At 40.1% G+C, this 24,409-nt stretch overlaps 2 protein-coding genes across 2 annotated transcripts; both read right to left on the reverse strand.

Annotated features, from left to right (window-relative positions):
- Positions 1–1,951: 1,951 nt before the first annotated feature.
- LOC135465445 (uncharacterized) lies at positions 1,952–8,584 on the reverse strand. The gene is made up of 3 exons (XM_064742685.1): positions 8,057–8,584; positions 5,226–5,330; positions 1,952–2,602 (listed from the first exon to the last, which is right to left on the reverse strand). The coding sequence occupies exons 1-3, from the start codon at positions 8,582–8,584 to the stop codon at positions 1,952–1,954; spliced, it is 1,284 nt and encodes a 427-aa protein (XP_064598755.1).
- Positions 8,585–12,614: 4,030 nt separating this feature from the next.
- On the reverse strand, positions 12,615–22,225 carry LOC135465419 (glyceraldehyde-3-phosphate dehydrogenase-like). Its single transcript, XM_064742659.1, has 11 exons — positions 22,182–22,225; positions 19,815–19,862; positions 19,395–19,491; positions 18,448–18,554; positions 18,141–18,231; positions 17,523–17,638; positions 16,510–16,648; positions 15,171–15,265; positions 14,618–14,696; positions 14,185–14,366; positions 12,615–13,689 (listed from the first exon to the last, which is right to left on the reverse strand). The coding sequence occupies exons 2-11, from the start codon at positions 19,838–19,840 to the stop codon at positions 13,614–13,616; spliced, it is 1,008 nt and encodes a 335-aa protein (XP_064598729.1). The 5' UTR covers positions 19,841–19,862; positions 22,182–22,225; the 3' UTR covers positions 12,615–13,613.
- Between the last annotated feature and the right edge of the window lie 2,184 nt (positions 22,226–24,409).

A 24,409-nucleotide genomic window follows, 5' to 3' on the forward strand; every position in this document is an offset into this window, starting at 1 on the left:
ACAGTCTCGGCCACAATGGTTGGTGCATGGGTAATTTGCTTGAATCTTGACGAATAAACTTAAAGTAAAACTTGTTTTGTACGACCCATAACTAGTTATAAAGAATTCTTGTCATCTGTATGGACTTTGCCATTTATCAAATCTACTACCGACATTCTAGAGCAATTCGTAGACAGTTAGTGAATTAATTTAGATGGGACTACTCAGAATAAAGGAAATTCATTGAAAACCATGAGACAAATCAAAGCCTAAATCATTTCAAATCCAGCCGGTCTTTTACTGTACATTTGATTGGCTACAATGTCAATGCTTATCTTTGCCAGTTCCAGCATCTCAGTATTTGGTGTGACCACCTCTGACGTCCATTATGGCCTGTAGACGACGTGGCATACTCGCAACAAGGTTCTCCAGCCGAACATCAGGGATATTGCCCCACTCTTCTAAAAGTACTGTTTCCAACTGCCTTTGGTTTTGAGGCAGCACATCCCTTGACCTTACTGCGCGGTCTAACCCCTCCCACATGTGCTCCATCGGATTCAGATCCAGGGATTTAGAAGGCTGGGGTTTGACATTGACGTTATGATTTAGCAAGAAATCGCGAACTGCGCGGGCCCTATGTGGAGTGGCATTGTCGCCCTGGAACGCATAATTGTCTTGGAACTCTGCCCGAGCCCACGGTATCATGTTACGCTCAAGGATATCCCTGTAGCGCACCTCATTTACGTTTTCCCTCAAAACGATAAGAGCTGATTTCCCTCTGGAGTGCATTCCTCCCCACACGTGGACGGATCCGCCTCCTCGTGCCACTGTTTCCTGCACAGTCTTCATTGAACCTTTCTCCTACCAGTCGACGAACTCGCACCCTCCCATCACATTTATGGATGAGATAATTTGATTCATCGGCAAACACCACATGTCGCCAGTGACCGACTGTCAAATGTCGCCATTGTTTTGCCCATGCTAGACGTTGGAGGCGATGGCGTCGTGTTAGAAGGGGTTTCCTGAGAAGTCGTCTTGCCCTGTAGCCACGTTCAATCAACCTCCGTCGCGTCGTTCGTACGGAAACTGGCACATTGGTCGCCTGGACCCATTGATGGCGTAGCCATGTCGCCGGTTTTTTCCGGTTCCGTCTAGTTATTTGCAGCAAATGACGGTCGTCACGTGCAGTCGTTCTGCGCTGCGGACCTGTACTTTTGCCAGATGCCACTTGACCACTCGTTCGGTACAAGGCTAACACTCTGGTAACAGTGTTACGCCCTACCCTGGCTCTTCTGGCAATGTCCAATTTAGAATGACCCTCTTCGTCCAAGGTCACTATCTGCCATCATGTTTTTGCACTACAGGGACCCGGCATGCTTATAACATACCGAGAATACCGAATGACGTTTATTGCTGTCTGGCTGTATCAAACAAACCCGTCTGCAATGCCAACTTATCTGGTCTACGAATGATAGCTCAATGGTATGCCGTTCTTATATAGTCCCGCCAGCAGTAGACGGAACGTGTTTGATTGGGTTTGCCGCTCCTTTCAGATGCAACTTACAGTGATTTGGAAAGACGACATCCAAATTAGGTTGTAGTGGATACCATTATTACGCAAATGCCATTATATTATAGGTCAACACAATGCACCAACCATTGTGGCCGAGACTATATAAAGTAGATGATTTTATCTTTCTGTCTTATTGTACTAAATGATTTAGTTCGTGTTGTGTAAGATTGCAAAAAAAAAAATCAAGAAAGGAATAAGAACAAACATACCGAGTGTGATACTTAATGAAAACGAGACTGTTTTAATATTTAAATAAAGTGGAACAATTGTATTCCACAACAAGCGTGGCATATATCCGTCGGTCAAAAAAGATAATGACCTGACTATCACAATGAGATGACCCAAATATAACTACACGTATCACGAAGTCCGCGATGATTTTAACAATGATGGGCATGTTCATACATTTGAACCAGATTTCTTCGTTCTAAACCGATAACCTAAACATTCCAGGAAGAACGTACCAAATATGGATATGAAAAACATACAGAAAACAAAGGCAATTGCTGCATAAATAGCGTAGTCTCTGTGCTTTCGCGTCCAAGGACGTTCTGGAAAATATTCCTCCAGTAGATTGACTCGCTCGGCGAGTCTGAATTTGGGTACAAGTTTTTCAGTATTTTCAGAGAAGACAAGAAGTCTGTTGACGACGATACTAAGCGCTGACTGGTCATATCTGTGGCAACCTGTGTACAGCGGCAGCCTCGATGTGAGACAGTCGTCACGACGCGACTGCGGAGGCGCCACGCAAGACTTCGTCAGCACACACTTCAACCACGGCGTCATTATTCCGCGCAATGTCAAGTCTTTACCATGAAACAACATGGCGCTGGAATCAATGATAAGGGTGTCTTTGAAGGTGCACCTGTACTCCTTGTAGAACTTGAACGTATCGGGGTTTGTCATGGCCAGTACAGTGCTTTGGGATTCTTCTGGCCACAGGACATAGCCTCTCTGTTCAGCTAAGGCCACGGCACGGTAGAGATAGTTCGGGAACAGGCGAGACGAGGGATCCATCCATAGCACTGAGCCGAACTCCTTCAGAACAAGCTGAATTAAAGAACAGATCATTGTTTAAATTCGTCCATTCTAAACACACGTCAAATTTTCTAAGACAGGGCCCGGTTTGGCAGAATTTCCTAAATTCAGTAAATTGCTTAACACTGAATGCATTTTATTTTTCATAAAACTTAACTCAAACACTTCGTGGGCTAACTATAATTATACTTACGTAAAACACTAATTCGACTCAGAAGGCTGAATGATATGACCAGATCGGCTAAGTCATGAACGACCCTGTGAGTTTTCAGAGTAGCCAAGTGAGTCACAATACAACCAGATGAGCTTCATGAATCAGCTGATCCAGTTTTCTGAGTCGAATTAGCTCAATTGTACAACTCGGATTTTTGAGTCAGTTGACTCAAACTTTTCTCTTAGTGTATTTTCCAACCACCTAGCCTTTGGAATGTACATGTATGTGCAGACATGGCACAGCGGCTACGGCTTTAAATCAAGAGATTTTTCGTTATTTGGTGGTTTGCTCTGTGGACACGGCGGTTTCCTTCACTCCAGCAGTACAGTGAATAAAATAAATACATGCCACTCAACATTATGACCTCTCGACGAGAATGACCATATACAATATTACAGGAAACAATAAAGTTACGAAGTTTAAAGAAAGTGACATGTGCTATTTTGAAAAGTTTTTTTTCTACATTTTGTTTTAACGGTAGAAAATACCACAATGCTGACCATTAGGCAGGTGTTATGTAAATTTCTTTTACATTCGTTCAAGAACTGTGTTTTAAAATTGCCTGTAATGGGGGATAAATTCACCATCAACGTGGTGGGATTGATCGATTGATGGATTACACGGTGTTTACGTCGAACTCACTAATATGACTTATGAAAAAAAACGCATATTGGCATGTACCTTTGAATGGGCCATTGAAATGTGGAGAAATTGTAATTCAGATTTGAAAGTACATGTATCGGAACACATCATTTTGTATAGGAGAACTTCGAATTTAGACATCGACACGGACATTCGCATACCAATTGTCTGTTGTCAGAAACGTTACGGGTCAATAATCGCAAGACCAATTTCCAAACAATATTCAACACAGACTAAGAAAGTGTAAAGAAAAAACGCAAAAATGTTCCAGGCGCTTAAGGGACCTGGTGCGGCTAGGCTCAGAATCGGCCCCAGAGAGGTATGACCAGAAAGCGCAAATTTCAAAATTCTAGTACATTTCTGTAAATCCAAATTTCCAAATCAGAAGTATAAATCTTTGTCGAAATACCTATAAAGTTATTTCGCCGTAAAAGAAGTGGTTGCTTATTAACAGCCCTCCAAAAATGCACTCTCGATCACAACGCTAATTTTTCGTTCAAATGAGATGCTGTGTTTTTAATTTACAGTATGAAGACCAACGTTAACTAGAAAATATCTTTACTGAAACTATAATGTGTGTATTTCTACGTGTTATCAAAGCTTAGTTTGGGTTAACTTTTGTCTTCATATGTAAAAGATAAACTTTATAATAGTGATCAATTTTGTCATATTTTGGCAAGTTTAAAATCCGTATTTCCGCCTTAGTCTCTCAGGCATCCTCCAAAGTACGTGGACAAACACAAGTCGCTGTTGTGAAGATGTTGCAGCTCTAGGAAGAGTTCGAATCTTTGTGGAAATCTCTTCTTTTTTAGAACATACTTTTGTATAAGTAATGACAAAAACCATCTTGCATTAAATAAGTGTTATTTTGAATTGGAATGGTTAAGATGTGGTATTACGTAAAATTTGACAACTATAGCGAAATCATACTTGAATCCTGGTTGAGAGCACGTTGTCCTCTGCTATCACTAACATGAGCATGTTTATGAGTAGCGGAAGTATAAGGCTGAAAGTTACGTTTGTTGTACATTTATAGTTATAATGATTTATTGGTTCACAACTGCGTTCTCAAGAATTTTTCAACAGGTTCCACTTATGGTGCAGTGATTTTCACAATTCTATAGTGTATATAATGAAAAAAAAAAGATTTTACACTGTCACTGAAGCAGGCTAAATTTTTTTGATTTTATGACCTATGTATGAACTTAATAAATCTTCATGCTTGTCATATAACAGGAAAAGAAGTGTAAACAAAAACTGAAAATATAAAGTAGCCTCAACGAGGGGTGTCAGTAGCCGGCACTCACAGCTATACTCTGTTTCGCTGCTAGAGGTGAACAGTTTCTTTTACTGGGGCCAGATTCTCCGCCTTATCATATCAGGTCGTTTTATAACTTTGCCAATCGTGTACCATGTCAGTTTGTAAGTTGTCGTTAATAAAAATATGGATGTTTTGGGTAAGGCGGAATCATGTTCAAGTACAGGTACATGAGGTTCATATACATGTACTATAACCTTGAAGCTATAGGAAATTATTACATCATTTTACGAAGGAAAAAAAAATGGCTGGGTACATTGGTTGCCATGACACCGAAATCCATTTTAGGATTACGGGACCGGTTCTTCAAAAATGTATTAAACGTTAAGACGGGCTTAAATCTTAAAACCAGTCTTGGCCTAATGCAAACCTAAAGGCACTTTAGTGTAGACTGAAGTTAATACCAGGTTCAACCGCTAATACACTTTTGAACAAACTAAACCAGGATCTTATGTACTCACTTGTATAAGTACGGCCTTCCAAGAGTAAATGGACCAATCCAAGACATGAGTGGGAAACTTTGTTTCCTCCACAGACCTCACAATACAGTCACAATGACGGGATAGCTGAAACACGAGAACACCCAAGGATTAACTGACGTTCAGTTAAAGGATACATGAAAAGGTAGTATAAAACAAAGAGTATGGTTTCCAGGAAAATGGAAAAAAGAGATGTCAAAACAATGAAAAAAATATAACTGACGGTCAGTTAAATCCAGAACATTAATAAAAAGTTCGTCTCCAAAAGACTCGAAAAGTCGCAATGATCATGTAATGAATTTACTCCCCAAAAACTACTGCGCACACAAGTGGTACACTTGGCAAGCATGTACAGCCACATAATTTTGTGTACTAGTAGTGAAGAAACCGTGCAATTCATGAAGCACATCCACAATGGCATTTGTATCATTGGGTCACAATTTGTGCAATATAATGAGACCCATGACAATGTGGATATATTGGTTTATAAACAGTCGTTTTCAGAGAATATATGGAAAGAATTTCAAGAACACGGCTATGTATGTGTACCAAGTTTCAACTGATTGGGACCAAGGATTGCTTCGAGAGTCGGGAATAAACCTCGCGTAACTTGGTGTTCAAGGATGATCATTTTGTCCTAAATGGAATGCGTCAATACACGAAGTGTGGCGAAATTCGTTGTTCGATAAAATGTTAAGATTACAGTTTATTTACTGATTGATTGGTGTTTTGCGCCGTACTCATGAGTAATTCGCGTATACGACGGTGGCCAGCAGGAAGGTGAGAGGAAACCCACCAGAGACTCCGCAGGTTACTAGCACAAACCTTCTCACGTAATAGAGAGAAAATCAGCATGAGCTGGACTTGAACTCACAGTGAATGCACTGGTGAGAGGCTCCTGTATGAATCACTACGCTTGGCTGGCACGCTAACCATTAGGTCATGAAGACATCTTAAAATATGGACAGACAAAATGACTGCATGACAGCTACATGTTTGTGTCCTATCATCACCCTCCCAAAGTCCCTCTTGCACAGAGACTAATAACGTCTTGTAGGTAAACTCTAGCAACTCCACCAGAAGCCCTTCAACTGTACAATACACCGTAAGACTCTCCAGTCTTCAACAAAGGAAAGGAAATCTTACAACTGATAGAACAGTAGTGTCACCTACCTATCTGAATAACAACATCAGATATGCTTATTCACGATCACTTTTATTGTTATTTGAATTACGAGTAGGCCTATTATTATTATTATTATTATTATTATTATTATTATTAGGGATCCCGTTCTCCGAACGGGATACCTATTGTTATTGTTCTGTTTTTTCTTATTATTATTATTATTATTTTTTTTTCACCGACTTTGTGAGCAGCAGAACTCAAACACCGTTCAACATAGAGGTCTCAAATTTTGTACACACAATCTGGCGTAGATTTTCCAGGGGTATATTTTTTGTTTTTTTCTTAAGTCACGTGGTTCGGCCGCCATATTGGATTTTGTGTAAAATCTTTAAAAATCTTCTTCTCCAGAACCACTGAACCGATCGTTTTCAAATTCGACATGCAGTTAGTAGGTCACGAGTTCTTTAAAGTTTGCGAAAATAGTTCACTTCCGGTCAAAATTCTGGAAGCTCGCTATTGGTCGAATTTGTGACGTCACAAAAAGTTCTCAAAGTTCATTTGTTCTGAACGTATTCTGATGTATCTTGAGCTGCTGATTCTGAATCTGCTTGTATTTTTTTGGTATCTTTAAAACTTTTTGAGATATGAGCAAAAAACTCAAAAAAGTGACGTAAGTTCAATGACCTGTAACTCGAGAACTATGGCAGCTAGAAATGTGCAACCTGCACGAAATTGTAGCCCAAGACATGCTCTTTCGAGCATTCGTCAACGGATTTCAGCTCCGATCAATAGTTTTTTCGGTAGAGGCGTTTAAATGACAACACCGTTTTTTGTTTAGAAAAGATTGGAATCCTATTGATTTAACATGGAGTTAGATGGGGACTGGACTGGGTTTGTAGTATTTGACCTGATGCTTTCGCCTACACTGTCCGTGATCTCCTGAAACGGTTGTAGGATGACATTGATTCCAGTTCCCATCTAACTCCAGTATTCTATTAGATGGCGTAGATATCTAACTACAACAGCAAACGACGTGGACCTGTAAAAGTTAGCTTTGTTTTGCGCAGACCTTGTCCTCTTTACTATACGTTAAACAGGCCAGGGAGATTGACAGATATGGATATGTGCCCTGGTCCAAGTGCTGACTTTCTAACGATGGCCGAGCTATCAGTGGAGCAGTGAGTCCGTGCATGGCAGGTCGTGGATTGAGATGTGAATGTACAAACTTGCTGTTACACTGGTCGTGTTTTTGCCTTATTTCTTACAAATAGCGGACTAAGTCTGCCAAGAAACGACCGTTTTTCACTGGGCACAGCGTAGCATCATTAGGGTCGCCGATCTATTCGAGGGAATACAAATGACCGCCCGACTGCCTCAGTGACAAACGGTGTAAGGTCGCATGGAAACATTGAAAGCCGTGTATGTGAAACATGTGTCCTTCGAACACAAAACATGAAGGGGAAAACGTCATCGATCCGATCCGGGATCCCGGCCTAGGATCTGCTATTCGCAGATCCATTCTAGTTATTATTATTATTATTCAAGTATGCAGATGACACAGCTGTTCCGTCAGTTACAGGATGTCTTCCCCGTCACAGACGACTGGTGAGCATCATTAAGATAATATGTAGCCGAGGTGACTGATTCCTGGGAAATATTACATGCGTTCATTAAATGAATTACATACCACGTTCACTTCACTACCGGTAAGCGACATCTGGTAGATTATAAACTTTATATCAGATTTGTCTTTGTACATCGGCCTTATCTGCGTCTTTATTTGATGGACCAATCCCTGAACAGCTAGGAAATCATCGGACGTTACAGCCGTGACGATTGGTGGAAAGGCGTCTTTCGTAGTTTCCGATAAAGAGTTCCGCACTTCCGCGCTTTCTTGCTTTGGCCGTTTCTTGGCACTCAGGCCCAAGGCTGGCAGGATCGACCAGGCGTCTCCTTTTGGAACGTCTTGCAGCCGGTCAAAATTTTCGGTGGGATCTTCGCTGAACTCTCCTTCGCAAAATCCTTGTAAATCGGAATCGTCAAGTCGCATATAGATCAATCCATAGATCACGCCTCTGTACATGGCCCAAGCTAAGAACATCCACAAAATACAAGAGCCCGCCAAGTACATCCAGGGCACAGGCATTTTACGCTTAAGTTCCGCCATCTTGTCATAGTAGGCATACTCGGGACTAGACTGTTTCTTTACCTGCATGAATAGATATAAATACACGCTTCTACATTAACAAAGCAGCTCAGAACGTTATAGATACAGGGTTTTACAGTAACAAAGCAGCATATAGACAAAGGTGCGGGGTTTTACGGACATAAAGAAGCATATAGATAAAGATGTGGGGTTTTACAGACACAAAGCAGCTTATAGATATAGCTGTGGGGTTTTACAGTAACAAAGCAGCACATAAATAAAGATGCGGGGTTTTACAGTAACAAAGCGGCATATGGATAAAGATGCGGGGTTTTACAGTAACAAAGTAGCCCATAGATATAGATGCGGGGTTTTACAGTAAAAAGCAGCATGCATAAATACAGTATTTCAAATTTAAAACTGTAGCTTTGACTTTTTGCACAGTTATTAATTTTACGCGTTCAATACTGATAATCGCGGTGAGAGATTCAGCCAATTGGGGACGTCCAATTGCTTTGCGTGGACTGATATTAGGTCACCAGTTCTAAACGCGATCAGCGCATCTGTATGACTTTTATAAATCAATACAAAATGGAGTGATAACGATTAGAAATTACTGAACTATCCATACTGAACAAAGAAACTGTATGCAGATTCTTCCACCATGCAAGCCTAGTGAATTAAGCACGCTATTATAAGGGAAATAACTTAATCACTGCCACTCACATGCTGTCAGTCTTGGAGTGCAGGGTGTTTCGATGTAAATTGTACAACCAAAATGAATAAAAATACAATATCTGGATTTAATAATATGTATCAGTTTAATTCGCACGATATTTCGCAGAAATTTAAGGCAAGCCATTTTGTAAGTACTGTATTATGACATTTAGGTTGGTGTTCTAAAGGATAGGCCAATCTTGTACGTACTGTAATGTGACATATAGGTTGATTTCCTCAAGGATATTCTCATATGATTGGTCTTGCATAACAGTTTTAACGGTTAAAGTAACTCAAAACAGTTAGTTTGTTTTATGATAAAAAGCATCAACCTGCACATTCTTGTTTAACACAAAGTATGAATAACTATGTTGATGACGTTTTGTCTTGCTCCCACATCTTCATTCTGATCTTTTTCAAAGTTCATTGCTGGCTTTATAGTTTCGACTACAAATGATAGATCGCATATTCAGGGTAGTCGTGGAATATATATTAAGATAATATTGTATATATATGTATCTATGTTTGGGCTTTAACGTCGTACTTAACAATTTTCTGTCACATGACGTGAGGTGTGTGTACATATACTGTGTCTTGTTGTTGCAGGGCAATTCCATGCCGGCGTAATATTGGGTATCGCATGTAAGTTATATTAGCTTTTCACCATTATGTTTAATTTATATGAATCTTAAAGAACATATTGATTGGAGGGGGGGGGGGGCAGATATACATGATTGCAATTGCACATGAACGATTTATAAAATACACGAGTAGTGTAACTTCAAAAAACGAAAGGCTCATTTTGACTTCATCAGAACTCAATTCCATAATGAACTTTACAGTCAAAGCCACAAAATGCAGACGTGATGTTAAATCAACACAAAGTGTAGAGACAGGATCTGTATCGTATGTTGTGCAGCGAATGCGACCAATGCGGTCGCTGTAAGTTCAGCGACCGCTCATGCTGGCTTCCTCTCCGGCCGTAAGTGGGAAGGTCTGCCAGCAACTTGCGGATGGCCGTGGGTTTTCCCAAGGCTCTGCCCGGTTTCCTCCCACCATAATGCTGGCCACCGTCGTATAAGTGAAATATTCTTGAGTACGGCGCAAAACACAAATCAAATAAATCAAATATATCGTACGTTGATTGAACACTTAATCTGTGGACTAATCAGTGGAACATAAGGGTTTTGATATATGAAATATATAGTAATATTGTAACTTCACTCACCACAGACATCGTCCTGTCTTATTACTGTATACAAGATATTGCCTATAACTTAAACATAGGCCTTCTTCCACCCAGTTGCATGTAAGCTCCACAAAGATATTTCCAACTTGATACTCATGTGTGCCAAGTTTAATTCTGGTACATGAACAAAACGCCCCGGGTTGGCTTATAGTGTTGCGTGAAGTTGGAACACGTCAGTTCACGAATAGAGGCATGACTGGGCAGGTATGGGGTAGAACGACTAATTACGGCGTGTTAACAACACGTATGTCGTCATAGAGATAGCAGTTGGCCTGTGTAAGTGTCCCGGATCAGGCGGCCAGCCGTCAAAGTCAAGGTCAGCCGTCACGGTCCTTTGATATGGCCACTCCTCACCACAGGCGATTCTACAATAGTGGGGCTTGACACGTTACTCAAAAGCAAGTGTTTCGGGCTTGCGGAATTATGTTAGCTCAGCAGGTAAGTTGACGGGGGGTTGGGGATAAGGGTACAATCTGGGTAGAGTATAAGCCGAAACAAAGACTTCTCACCATGTCTGTTTATTAAATAATTTATTTACACCTATGAATATATTAACGTATTTATTAACTGATATTCTGAGAACTGATCTTAACACATGCATACATGCATAAAACACGCATCCAGAGTAAGGGACGACAATGACAATTTGTGTGCCAACTGGTCCAACATCAAAATGTGTATGGAATGCTTGAAGGAGGAAAAAAAAAGTACAAAGCTAACATCTTCTTAAGAAAGACCATTTTGTATCCAAAAATAGGAGACCTGTCTTTTTGTTTTGGGTGATTTGTCACCTAATTATATGAATTTAAGAAGTTCTGTTCTAGGGTGGGATTTTTCAGGCCATGTGATATAATGCTCTTTTTTTTTTTTTGGTTGCTTTGTTATGTTTTGTTTTCTTTTGTTTTTTTTTTCATCATTACTGGTACCTGTTAGTTACCTATAACATTACAGGACAGGTTTCACAACAGTGCGGTTTCAGGTGAAAATATGACTCACATCATAACACATGTAACAAAATATGGACCACGTGTCCATTTTATAATATGAAGATTTACCTGCACTTTTCTCGAAAAAAAAAATAAATAAATAAATACCGGCGGGCGTATTTCAGGCGCAGTTCTTCATGATCACTCTGGTCATTCTTGGTTCATTTGTCCCAATTTAAAAATATGGCAACAACAGGTATTTGTTAAAACTTAATTCTCTTAATATTCAAGACACGGGAAGAAACTGTCTCCATAATCTTCGTTAAAGATCACTTCCATACAACTTGATTGAAGGTTTGTTTGCCCCGCGCGCACGGGTTTCCTCATATCATTATGCCGGGGACACAACAGGCGGATTTTTACGCTTGGTGGGACAAACTTAATCGCTCGCTAAAGGCTTTCTTGGGTTTCCCCCACTCGTAAACCTGATCGGCGTTGCAAACGTGGAAAATTCTTCTGGATGGCATGCTCAAAAATTTTCCACTATTCCAACGGCGGCCAGGTTTATGAGTGTAGTGGAAATAAAGACAGAAGAAAGTCACGTGACTGGATCTGCCTCATCAGATAAACAAACATAAATGTTGTTCGAGACATCCAACTGATTTAACTCGCTTCAAACAATATTTCGGTCAATTCACATCGGTGTTTCCCTTGTAGCAAGCCTGTCTCAATGCTGGAAATAGTGTATCACTAAAACACCACGCCGTATTCAAGCACCGGACGCAACGCCTAATACGGTCACCAAGTACCGATACTGGACCAAAGATAAAGAAGTTCCTCGACCAGCATTGTCAATTTAAGACCTTTGACATAAGTGAGAGGCAAGAGACCCAACTTGGAATTGATTTATTTGATTGGTGTTCTATGCCCTACTTAAGAATATTTCACTTATAACACGTCGGCCAGCAATTATGGTGGGAGGGAACCAGGCAGTGCATAGGGGGAACACACGACCATTCGCAAGTTGCTGCGATCTTTCCATATACGGCCGGATAGGAAGTCAGCAAGAGCGATTGCATTGTTGAGAGGCTCCTGGGTCATTGCGCCGTGCTGGCGTGCTAATTACCTCCGCCCCAACTTGGGCTTAATGGAAACTTGTGAAGGTAACAAATATTACCAAAAACAAAAAAAACAAAAAAAAAACAAATTCAGTCTGAGCCATTTATTTCTCCACAAGTTTCTAAATCGTGTATCCTTGCTAATAACTTAGCCAAACATTGTGTACTATTTAGTTTTTATCACCGAGAAGAAATCTCTAGGGATGTATTCACATTTTGTCCTTTCATATTATCATCAATGTAATACTTGTCTTACGATACCCTTATGTTCCTAGATATATTCCAGTTCCTAATGCGTCAATTCAGGACTTCGAAAGACCACTACATAAATACTATTTAGGATTCGATATTAACACTGCGTGTTTACCTGTATGGCAACAATCCAAATTTTTCGACAAACAAAATGACATGGATGATGAAGTCTGTTTGAGATACCAAATCAGGGGAAGAGCAAAGTTTAGCGGTCCACCAGCAACTTCATTGTACTGAAACTGGTCACATGGTGGATGATATGACGTCAGTCCATTCAAGAATCTGCTTTTCACAATTAGCATCAGAAAAGCGGGTCTACCACATGATAATCAAGAAAAATTCCCACAAACCCCTAAACTTCACACCTCCTTGAAGGTCACAGGTTTTAAATAGTACCTTCTTTCTGTCACATTCCAAGCTCACAAAAAAAATCCGGGACAACTTCCACGTTACTGACTTCCACAGAACTTCATACATCAATATTTGTTTGACTCACTTAATAAATCAGGCACCTTTCTTAGATCAAATAATGCCACAGAAGTAAAACTAAATTCAGATGGAAAACCTGTGGTATGACTTCAGCATAAATATCCATCATGATTCAAGGAGAAAATGCTGAAAAATCTTTCATCCATTAGAAATCAGCAAAAAATAAAATAGTATGCTTTAAAAAAAATCCCTTAACAAGTAGCACATATTAGTAAAATTACGAAGCACTAACAAAACAGCGACTATTGATGTATTGAGTAGTAGTGACAAAACACTGTACAGCTTTCTGCATGGTCTGTTCACTCGCTCATCCTTGGCAAACAGAATGTCCTGTGCAGAAAAAGGATTTAGGATCCATCCACGCGGGCCATGTGGTTGATCAGATCCACAACTCGGTTACTGTAACCATACTCATTGTCATACCTGTAACAAAGATCAATACACTTTATACTCAATGTAACAGTATCAGCTGGTCTGTGAGAATATCACACGAAACTAAGAAAATGATAATTTTTTATTTTTTTCGGAAAAGTGTTAAAATTCCCAATATTTCCATCCCATTATAGTTGTCAGCTTTACAGGTGATTTAAACCAGGTTTGATCACCCCCTTTCACCAAGCAGTCAGGTCGGTTTCTTTATCTCAGATAAATTTTCCATGACAAATTTAATTTCAGGAGATTTGCTTCACTACATACTTAATTTCTACAAAGTGGTGAGAAGTGAAGCAGTCAACAATACGTTTGGCTAAAGGCATGAAATTCCAGTATGGCAAAATTATGCTTCAGATTGAGATTTGTAAGCCAGACAAAGATCACATGACATTCCTATCATTTTTAACAACATTCACGTTGAGAAGAACAACTTTGCATTATCTGAATAGCCAGTTGTATCAGAGAACCTCTGTAAAATTAACTCACCAGGAGACAAGTTTTACAAAGGTATCGTTGAGAGCAATGCCAGCCTTGGCATCAAATATACTGCTGTGAGCATCGCCAATGAAATCTGTTGACACAACATCATCTTCTGTGTATCCCAGGACTCCCTTCATAGGTCCTTCTGCTGCAGCCTTCACGACAGATTTGATCTGTTCGTAGGATGCCTGTTAATGGCAGAAGAAAACAAGATCTGTAAAATGCTAAGATTCACTTACTTCATTTTTTTATGCTAAACGTATCTTCAGCTTTTTCAGCAATTTATTTATTTCAGTACTTTATTTGGCATGGCTGGTGTTCAATGGTGCAGTAAGGAATTTTTCAATTATGTATGACAATGGTCATGTTAATTGGGGCAGGAAAATGGCTAAACTGCCACCTTTTTTAATTAATATATGGAATGTTGTAAGTTACTTACCCCCTTCTGTAAACGGCATGTCAGGTCAACCACAGACACATCTGGTACTGGAACACGGAAAGCCATGCCAGTCAGTTTACTGTCAGGTGTAACAAAAAAAACAGGTTAAAGCGCAAGTTCAGCTCTGTACCACTACAATATAAGGGAGGTTTCACATTGGTCTAACCATGTAGCTTTGATACCTTGATGGCTTTAATCCCACAAAAACAATTACCTTACAGCTGACGGAGCATCCCAGCCGTGAGCTAGTGTTTGTCATGTTTTCGTTGATGACAACCAAGATTCAGCAATACTACAGGTTACAAGTTTAATCCACCAGCTTCCCCTCACTGCTGATATCCAACAGGAAACTTTTCAAACTTTAGCTTTCTTTTCAAGCTCTTTTCCAATCTGAGGCCTGAATACTGATGCCTTACATTATTTATGGTAAAAACACCCCTATGTTTGCTGGTAAGATCAATACTGTCCAGGTTATGTATTTAATGATATAACATGGCCAGTATAAGTCAGGCAGCTTATTTGAGACAGGGGATTGACAGTATGAAGTACGTACCCATTGAGCTCTGGGATAACTTTTCCGACAGCCTTGGCTGCTCCAGTAGAGGAGGGTATGATGTTCTGAGCTGCCGTGCGGCCTCCACGCCAGTCCTGTCAACACGCAAAATCATCCTCTGTTACAAGTCACACCTACTGTAATTCTTCAAACTTTTCCCACGCTTAAAAGATATTTATCTAAGCATATTCTGGAGTCCAGATATTGTCCCCACAACCCATGTAGTGTATCTCCAAAATCAATTCAACAAGAGAGGCTTAATCACGCTGAAAGCTGCTCTATCATATGCGAAAAGGTTGAGGAATTACAGTCCATATCACAGCCTAGCAGATTACTGCAGGCGTTGGGATCACGAAACGATCAGACTTTTTTAAATGACCTCAAATTTGTTGTTTCTTTTGTCATACATTTAAAATTTAAACACAAACTCTGCGTAAGTTACTGTACAACAAATTTCACTTTCAAATAACGGAAAGGAACATACCAAGATCAATGACGGAAATTTTGATTTCAGTCTAAGATCGGTTTGCGATCCGGAGGCCATGTCTTTACCTGCAGGACTACTTTTAGAGCTTCAATGGGTTACATGTATACCTGCATACCTATTCTGTCTCCTGAACTCTTACAACCTCAATCCACTCGATCCTATCGTAACAATCTCTCTCCCTATACTACTGAAATGTAATTCTAGTAAATAAATTGTGTTAAAAAAAAAAAAAAATGTACATTTATTTACATTTACATATTTGACTGGTGATTTATTTCACTTATTCAGATGGTGGCCGGCATAATGGTGGGAGGAAAAAGGGCAGAGACCAGGGGCAAACCCACGACTGCGGCCAATCCTTCATGCAACCAGATAGGTGGCTAGCATGAGCTGGACTTGAACTCACAGCGATTACATTGGTGCTGCACTAGCACGGCACGCTAACCACAAGATCACAGAGGTCCCTGAATAGTGTACTTGAATGTAGACATCCTGAAAAAAACTAAGAGCTCATTGAAAGCAATCATTCACAGACTGGAATCCTGAAAGTGCAAAAACATAGAATTATCAGAAGACAGCCTTCCATTTTGCACCCTGATTTTTCAACTCCAACCCCATCCATGCCACCTAGAAGGACAGACAACTCAGGGTATAATTCATTCACTCAACTTAACTAATCAATTTTGAACCCCGGACTGCTTAGACTGAATGTTAGAACTCCACATAAAGCCATCCAACACTGGTTGCGCTTCATAAATGATGACTTTTGTGTCATGCTTATCATTGCATTGATACATAAAAAATATTACTACATATATTTAATATTACTACATTAAAAATTTGAAGATTTACCTTGGCACTGGGTCCATCTACTGTCTTCTGTGTGGCTGTGTAGGCATGAACTGTGGTCATGAGGCCTTCCAAAATACCGAAGTTATCATTGATAACCTTAGCAACGGGAGCCAAACAGTTTGTGGTACACGATGCATTGCTGCCAAGGTAAAATGCACAAGATAATTAGACTTGACAATACATTTGGCTCAAACAATCATTGGTTTGTTCAACTCCTCAAAAACACCTCTCTTGCACAGTCCTCTAGGAGTGAGTAATACAAGACAACAGCACAGTATTTATTTATCTGATTGGTGTCTTACACTGTACTGAGAATATTTTGCTTACATGACAGCAGCCAGCATTATGGTGGAAGGAAACCTGGCAAACACTGGGGAAACCCACGACCATCCGCAGGTTGCTGGAAGACCTTCCCACGTATGGCAGCAGCACAGTAAGTCAGGTCTGGTTACACAATGCCTTTCTAAAACGGCAACACAAGTTCTTGCTTGCAAAATTTGTGCCAGGTCTACTGTTTTACATAGAGGACATTATTGCAGTAATGTATTACGTTACTTCTACAGAACTGGGACTAGGACCCCCTAGAGTAAGGCAGCCATGCCTGCAGATGGTGCTATATAGAAAAGAGCTTGAAATGGACAAAACCAGACCAATCTAACTGATTAGTTGACTGGGAACATAGTGGCCTTGACTGATTGCTAGTTACTTCCGGTAATCAACATGATTTCACTAAGGCTTCATCAGTTATTTTCACGCGTGGAGGAAACTAAAAGTCTATGGTATCAAATGTTGCAGCAAAGACTGGTGTGTCAATTCGAGACACTATCCTACCAACAGGATTGTACATGGTACAAAAATGTGTTAACTACTTTTTCAGCCAAGCTTCATCAGACTTAAGCTAAAACTTTGCCCCAAAAAAGTGCATTTGTGTCAAACACAAATTCATAAAACTGATTTCTTTCTATGGACAACAATCATGTACATGATGCTAAAGGACGTTATTTTTCTCTCACCTTACAACTGTTAAGTCTTTTGTATATTTGTCCTCGTTGACCCCCATAACAAACATGGGGGCATCTGCTGAGGGAGCAGAGATAATCACCTTTGTGGCACCTCCGGACATATGAGCCTGGTGGGAGGTAATTAAGAATTAAAGATCTTAAATTTGATTGGTGTCACTATACTCAAGAATATTAAGGATCTTTTAAGTTTTACTCATGGCTTTTTCATAGATTATCTTTATTGATCTATTTATTGGATTGTTAGCTAACACCATTTTCAAAAAACCTTCACTCCTACTACATGATCCATTTTACGAGTGGAGGTAGGTGGAGTCCCTGGGGTAAACCATCTACCTCTGGCAAGTCACTGATGATCTTCTCCACAGGTGATGTGCACACAAATGGCGAACAAGCATCACAGACTGCTACTTGTCACCAATGGCCCCAAAACAGTGAGCAAAGTAATCTATAAATTCCCTGTCCAATGCTGGGTTTGAACCTCCAGTTAGTGGGACACAGTAACCTCCAACTACTACTGTTGTAGATGATCTTCATATAATCTTCATATAATCTTTACTTTCAGACAAACCCATAGTTGTTCAAGTAATTTTAGGTTAAGCCTAGACTTACAGAAGCCTTTTCTTTTGTTGTGAAGACTCCAGTGGACTCGACTACATAGGTAGCTCCAGTGTCTTTCCATGGAATTTCTTTGGGGTCACGGCTACAAAAACGTAGAAACGCGATGGTAGCAATAAAAACATTAACAGGGCTTCGGTACACAAATGGTTTCCATTTACACTTTGGTAATAAATGTTCTAGGTGATTGAATCTTGGATAATTAACAATTAAAAAAAATTATTTAAATTATATTATTATATTTTATCAACAAAAAACTAAAACTAAAAGGAAAGATAAATAATATTGAACTCAGTCATACCATCCATAGACAGCCACAGGATTTCCGTTGATTATCAATTTGCCATTCTGGGCCTCAACTGTTCCCTTGAAACGACCATGGGTGGAGTCATACTTGAACATGTACACCTGTAACAACACAACAAATCCCATGTCCAGTTTTCAGCATTTGCTTCATTTATGTGTTTCATTCAATTATTGATCCGTTTTCTAATTGGTGTTGGATGTACATGCAAAAACATTTTACAATCAGGCTTATGGTTGGAGTGAACAAGAGGAAATGTGTCATTTTCCAGGTACCCGACAGATTCCTTGAATTAACACCACAGCAAAAAGTACAGGATTTGAATACAGATTTCATGCATTCGCCTTGGAACTTTCCAACATCACTGAAAACTGCTGACTACTGTATGAATTCATTTTAATTCCATACTTTATAGACTTTCTTAGTTCTTTGATGGTTTGTGTTGAGTCTTGGGAATTGTCCTTAAGATTATTGACCTATTCACTTTGGCTGACGGCTGGTACAAAGACGTCCATTTTGATTCAAGTGTAATCTACATCAAATCTAGTTACTGTTCACTACACTTCTTTTTTGCTTACAAGGTCTGAAATAAACCCTATTCCCAAAAGTTGTGCTCTTTATCTAAATTTCAAAATTTTGCTTTTGTATTTGAGAAGCAAAATCAGCTCTTCATTTCACTTCTTGGATTAGTTCTCCGGTTTGTGTCCTCTGATTGGTGCTGATTAAGCCAGTGACCTAGAACTAAAGTTCACAGGCAAATATCTGCTCAGCTTGCCGATCCCAAACTCAGTTCATTCAGTCAAGTGACTTGAAATCTAACAAGGTGTCAGATTGTACATTGTCACAGTTCTACACTGGTCAAGGACAAATAATCCAAAGTTCAGCTCCTTGACCACTCAGCTATCATAATCTCTATCCTGTAGCATCTTAGTTAATCCACTCACCATGTAATCTAAATCAATGAAAGGGTCATTGACAGCCACCACATTGAGTCCCTTGTCGATAGCTGCCCGCATGACAAGACGTCCAATGCGCCCAAACCTATAAAACAGAAATAGGAAGTACCTGTATTACCTTTTACCAATTATATGCCTTTCCCACGATCAAATCAGGGCATCTGGGCAGATACAAGTATAGGAAATAAACTACCATTCACAAACTTGTTTCACCTTTAGTTCAAAATGAACTGAGCATCAGATTTGACCTGAATATGGACACATTGGAAGCATTTACATCATTATTCTCAAATGTATGGTTAAGAAAATGGCTTTCCTCAATACTGTCCTTTGTACTGATTTGTATGCAAATTCATTCCTGTTTACAATGACCTGTGAGAACTGGATGTCTTACTGAATTGAACTTACCCATTGATGCCAACTTTAGGTCCCATGGTGAAATGTGTCAAGTTTTATCTGTGGAATACAAAAACACAAATTTATGTCTAAGCTCTTAATAATGAAAGATAACACGTTTACACGTCAATATGAATTACCATGCATTCAGTAGGTTTAAAAGTAACGGAAATCTAACCTTAAATTCAAAGGTTAAAAAACAAGTAGAAGCCTTGACAGTACGCACTGACATTATCCATTTCAGCACAGGAAAGTCAGAAGTAAAAATTAGTGGCCTTTAGGTTTAACGTTTGCAAAGGTGAGGAAAAGGTACATTAGTCACGTAAGGCAGGTTATCGGATACACTGGAGTTCACGGGTCAGTCCTTTCATTTTGAATTAAATTCACACTGAGAAGCAGAATTTCGCTTTACACAAATTATATCCTTGGAAAAGCAAGAGAACAGAACCGGTCCATTAACCCGAACTTAAAATAAATCCTGCAGACTACATGCAGTAGAGACATCCTCCTCTATTAAGGACTGAAGCCACGAAGGTAGACAAATGTGTTCATGATTTCTCAAGGTAAGAAAGTGACAAATTGTCCACTGAATTCTTCAGTCCTTTCAGCTCCTTTACTTGGTACAACAGTAATGTACAAACAAGCCCTTGTTTGTTTTTAAGGGAGATCCTGAACTAATGCCTGGTTAACTTCGAAACTCTCCATTAATCATTTCCAGAAGGCCCACCTGTCCTATACAAAACACGTATAAAACAAATGTGGCTTTCACATGGGAGAGTGACCGCAGGCATGCCATGAGAGGAAATTCGGTAGAGCCGTATTGAAATATACTGCTGTTTAAAGGTGAATTTTAAGACTACATGTAACTTTCTTCCACAAGATGCCTTGAGGAATAGCTTGGCACAATTTTAACTACAAAACACAACAAAAAGTTGAAAGACAACCAGTGTGATTTTTGCCCAATACTGCCCCCCTGTGAACTACTGTCTGTGTTGCCCGGAAATATGATTCATATCAAAAATCAATTGTTTAAATGGTGCAAATCTCTTTTTGTAATTTGCTTTGCTCCTGAGGAGCTTAATGCCTTTTCCAGCCCTGTGTTTCACTTCCCTGAATAACATACATCTTTCTGATCATGATATGAATTCCTTTGTCGCTAATTTGAGACTATGGACCCATGCATGAAGTGAACAAAAATTTATGAAAAGGGTTTTCTCCTAATCACTGGGCTAAAAATTTGCTGGTTTTTAGATGAATACCACGTTCATAAATAAAATTTATAATTTTTCTGTCCTCTCACTGTATCAAAATGATTATCTAGAGATCGTCAATTCCAACAGAAACAAAACAAGGAAAGGAATTTAGTGGTTTGTTTCACATGACAAAAACCTAAAGCGGGGAACACACTAGGTGGACTTTTTCCGCTTGTAGGGATGAACTTAATCCCTCGCGAAATATTCTGTCAATATTACAAGCACAATTTCAGACAAACTAGGTGGATTTTTCTGTTGATCGTTGTCAGTAGATCATGTCATGTGACCTATTAAACCATGTGACACAAAACAAAATGTCACAGGTCAACACAATTTGGTGCACAAACACACTCATATATTTCTTCGCTAGTGTCTGACATGTTGATGCAAGCGAATTTCAGGGCCGACAAGATCGCCAGCAAAATACCCTGCGTGGACACATTAGGCGGATTTTTAGAAATTCACAAAATACGTGCGGAAAAATCCATCTAGTGTGTCCCCTGCTCAACAGTAAGGGCCAAACGTTTTAGTAAGATGCCTGACAGTCTACTTCTATTTTCCTTATATCTTTTTGTATAGGCTACAAGGCTACCCTGGTGAAGTAGGCAGCTACCTGCTCATTTCCCCAGAAAAGCAGCAACCCTGCAGGTTGCTGGCAACTGCCTCCAAATGAACCGCCGATCTTGTAACAAGGAGGTTGTTACAGTCATACGAGCGACCTTGACAGAGCTGGATATTATTTCTCAAGGTCAACTACAAGCACACAGGTCAGGTACAATATCAGTGGTTATCTTGCTCTTATAAGATTGATGCGCTCAGCTTGTTGGCGCGATGTCCACGCTTGGACCCACAAATAACCGTCTTACCACAAAAATTACCCACTCTACCATCATTTTTATACCAATTCGTCAAAATTCACCCAAATCTTTAGCAGACATGTCACGATGGAATTCGCTTCGCCTGCCAATCGCTTTCAGCCTTCATTATATCGAAATGTAATGTGCACTATTCATCAATGGAGTTTTTAAACAAAACAAAGATGATATCTTAAGAGATAACAAGCATCGAGATCGACAAATATCACATTACCTTCTTTTAAATTTACTTTTTCAACCTGACTACCTACCTACACGCGTGAATGGCAGACTGCTTACCCGGCGAGTGCCAATGTCATCCGTCCTGCGCACTGTAACACGTGCTGAGCTCGGTCCAATTCCGTGTCGGATATATCCGTAAGAAATTAAGTGAGGGGTCAAGAGAGGGGAGTTTCCAGTGAAAATGCGGGGAACCAGCCATGAGAAGGCAACTGAGATTGGCTGTCTCTGTAACAATGCTTGCATGTTGGGCTGGATACTGCAGTAACTTGTAAGGGTGAGCTGGCAAGAAAAACGCCCCGGGAGAGTCATTGTTTGAAGAAAAATACTGTGATGTTGCGTTATTTTTCCTGAGCAAAGTCAGATTTATTACGAAAATATCTTCCCAAAATCTTAATGAAAGAGTCTGTTATCAGTCAAAAGGTCCTGATATGTTCGGTAAATTCTCTGATGTCAGTACAGCCAGCTAGGCCAAATGTTTACACCCATGCAGGACGACGCTTGTGTCCACGAACAGCGACGTCGCCATGGTTGTTACGAAGACGTAGCGCTACGTGCGCTTTGTGAAACGGGCTTCTGGTCCCAACGTCTTCATGTTTAGGCCTGTTCTGGTCCCAATGTCAACATTATGGTGTTCGTTCCAAACATGTTTGTAGTTCTGGTTCCAGCGTATGTAACCGAAGTTTCGTTTACCAATAAAACGAACAACATTGGAATTTAAGTGAAATCTTACTTAGATTGAACAAACACATACTACAGGTTTCATTTGTTGATTCTATCTATTTATTTATTTGATTGGTGTTTTACGCCGTACTCAAGAATATTTCACTCATACGACGGCGGCCAGCATTATGGTGGATGGAAACCGGGCACAGTCCGGGGGAAACTTTCCCACGTACGGCCGGAGAGGAAGCCAGCATGAGCTGGACTTGAACTCACAGCGACCGCATTGGTGAGAGAATCCTGGGTCATTACGCTGCGCTAGCACGCTAACCAACTGAGCCTTGTTGATTCTATGACGATCACAGTGAACGATCCATGGCCTAATAATGACATTCACCATTTTATGTCCCACCAAAAGGCAAACCAATTTGCATACCGGGATGCATCTTCTCATCCATGCATATATATATAAACACAGATGCATATTAAGTTTCTCAATGCCGCACGTAGAAAAGCGACATTTTAGAAAATGAAGTACCGTAGGCCTACTTTTTAATTTAATTTTATAAAGCGTTTTTTTTATAAACCAGTCTTCGACAGGCTATTCGTGGATTCTCTCGCGCTCGATGTTGAATTATTTGGTACCTTATGTACAACCGAATCAACCAGCCACAGATACGTGGAAACGAAGCGATGTGGAAGGGAAATTACATCACCCCACAGTCCGAGGACAGCTTAACTTCCCGTCTAACCTCCCGCCTAACGGCTTGGCTTTAACTTATTCTAGTCGGAGTGCCTTGATAGATTTCAAAAATATCACGAGTAAGTTCACGTTTTTAGAAACCGGTTTTATGCCAGCTTGCAGACCTCTTACGTCTTAATATATGAAAAGAGCTAGTGTTTACTTCTCCAATCAGCAGTTACTTTTGCCTCGTTCATTCACCGAGATCTCTATTTCCGCAAAAAAGGTCTCACTTTAAAAACTGACTTCCCGTCTTAAAACACTTTTAAATGCGAAGCACTCTTCACACCAGAACAAGCAAAGTCATCGTGCGTTGTTAGCATGGCGCACGCAGTTCTATAGGCAGAGTTCTTGTATTATGCATCCGCTCACACACCAAGGTGCAAAATACACCTTGCAACGGTTACCACAGGTATAGGTATACCTGAAAACTTGGGATTCCTTCAAACAAAATCATTGGTCGCTGACGAGAAGGGTATAAATAAACCTGATAATGCAAGTCGGCCCACATTATTTACCATCTCTATATACAAACATTTTGAAGGAAACGTTCCCTTCGCCGTTTCATTTGCGCCGTTTGATTGCCACTTATTTTGTTTTGTCTATTTAGTACAGTACTTAGCAATATTTCATATACAATATCAATATTTTAGTGTGTGTAAACGGGGAAGCCCTCGAGCATGTGGCAACCCTTTCCACATACGGCCGGAGAGGACGGCTATACGAGCTGGACTTGAACTCACAGCGACCGCAATGGTGAGAGGCCTCTGGGTCATTGTGCTGCGCTAATCACTCGGCCACAGAAGCTTCAGTTTTTGTTTTGAACGCAGCACTTTCACTGCTCCTTTTCTCATA

This window comes from Liolophura sinensis, chromosome 5 (genome assembly GCF_032854445.1).
Source record: "Liolophura sinensis isolate JHLJ2023 chromosome 5, CUHK_Ljap_v2, whole genome shotgun sequence".
In the NCBI taxonomy this organism is placed as follows: domain Eukaryota; kingdom Metazoa; phylum Mollusca; class Polyplacophora; order Chitonida; family Chitonidae; genus Liolophura; species Liolophura sinensis.

Excerpts from the sequence above, each read along its gene's own strand:
- LOC135465445 (XM_064742685.1), bottom strand. The coding sequence starts at position 8,584 with ATGCAGGTAAAGAAACAGTCTAGTCCCGAGTATGCCTACTATGACAAG. Across the intron at positions 5,331-8,056 it reads CCGGTAGTGAAGTGAACGTG|CTATCCCGTCATTGTGACTG; the intron begins GTATGTAATTCA and ends CTCGTGTTTCAG. Across the intron at positions 2,603-5,225 it reads GGAAGGCCGTACTTATACAA|CTTGTTCTGAAGGAGTTCGG; the intron begins GTGAGTACATAA and ends TCTTTAATTCAG.
- LOC135465419 (XM_064742659.1), bottom strand. The coding sequence starts at position 19,840 with ATGGGACCTAAAGTTGGCATCAATGG. Across the intron at positions 18,232-18,447 it reads CCTGTGGCTGTCTATGGATG|CCGTGACCCCAAAGAAATTC; the intron begins GTATGACTGAGT and ends ACGTTTTTGTAG. Across the intron at positions 15,266-16,509 it reads TAGATGGACCCAGTGCCAAG|GACTGGCGTGGAGGCCGCAC; the intron begins GTAAATCTTCAA and ends GCGTGTTGACAG.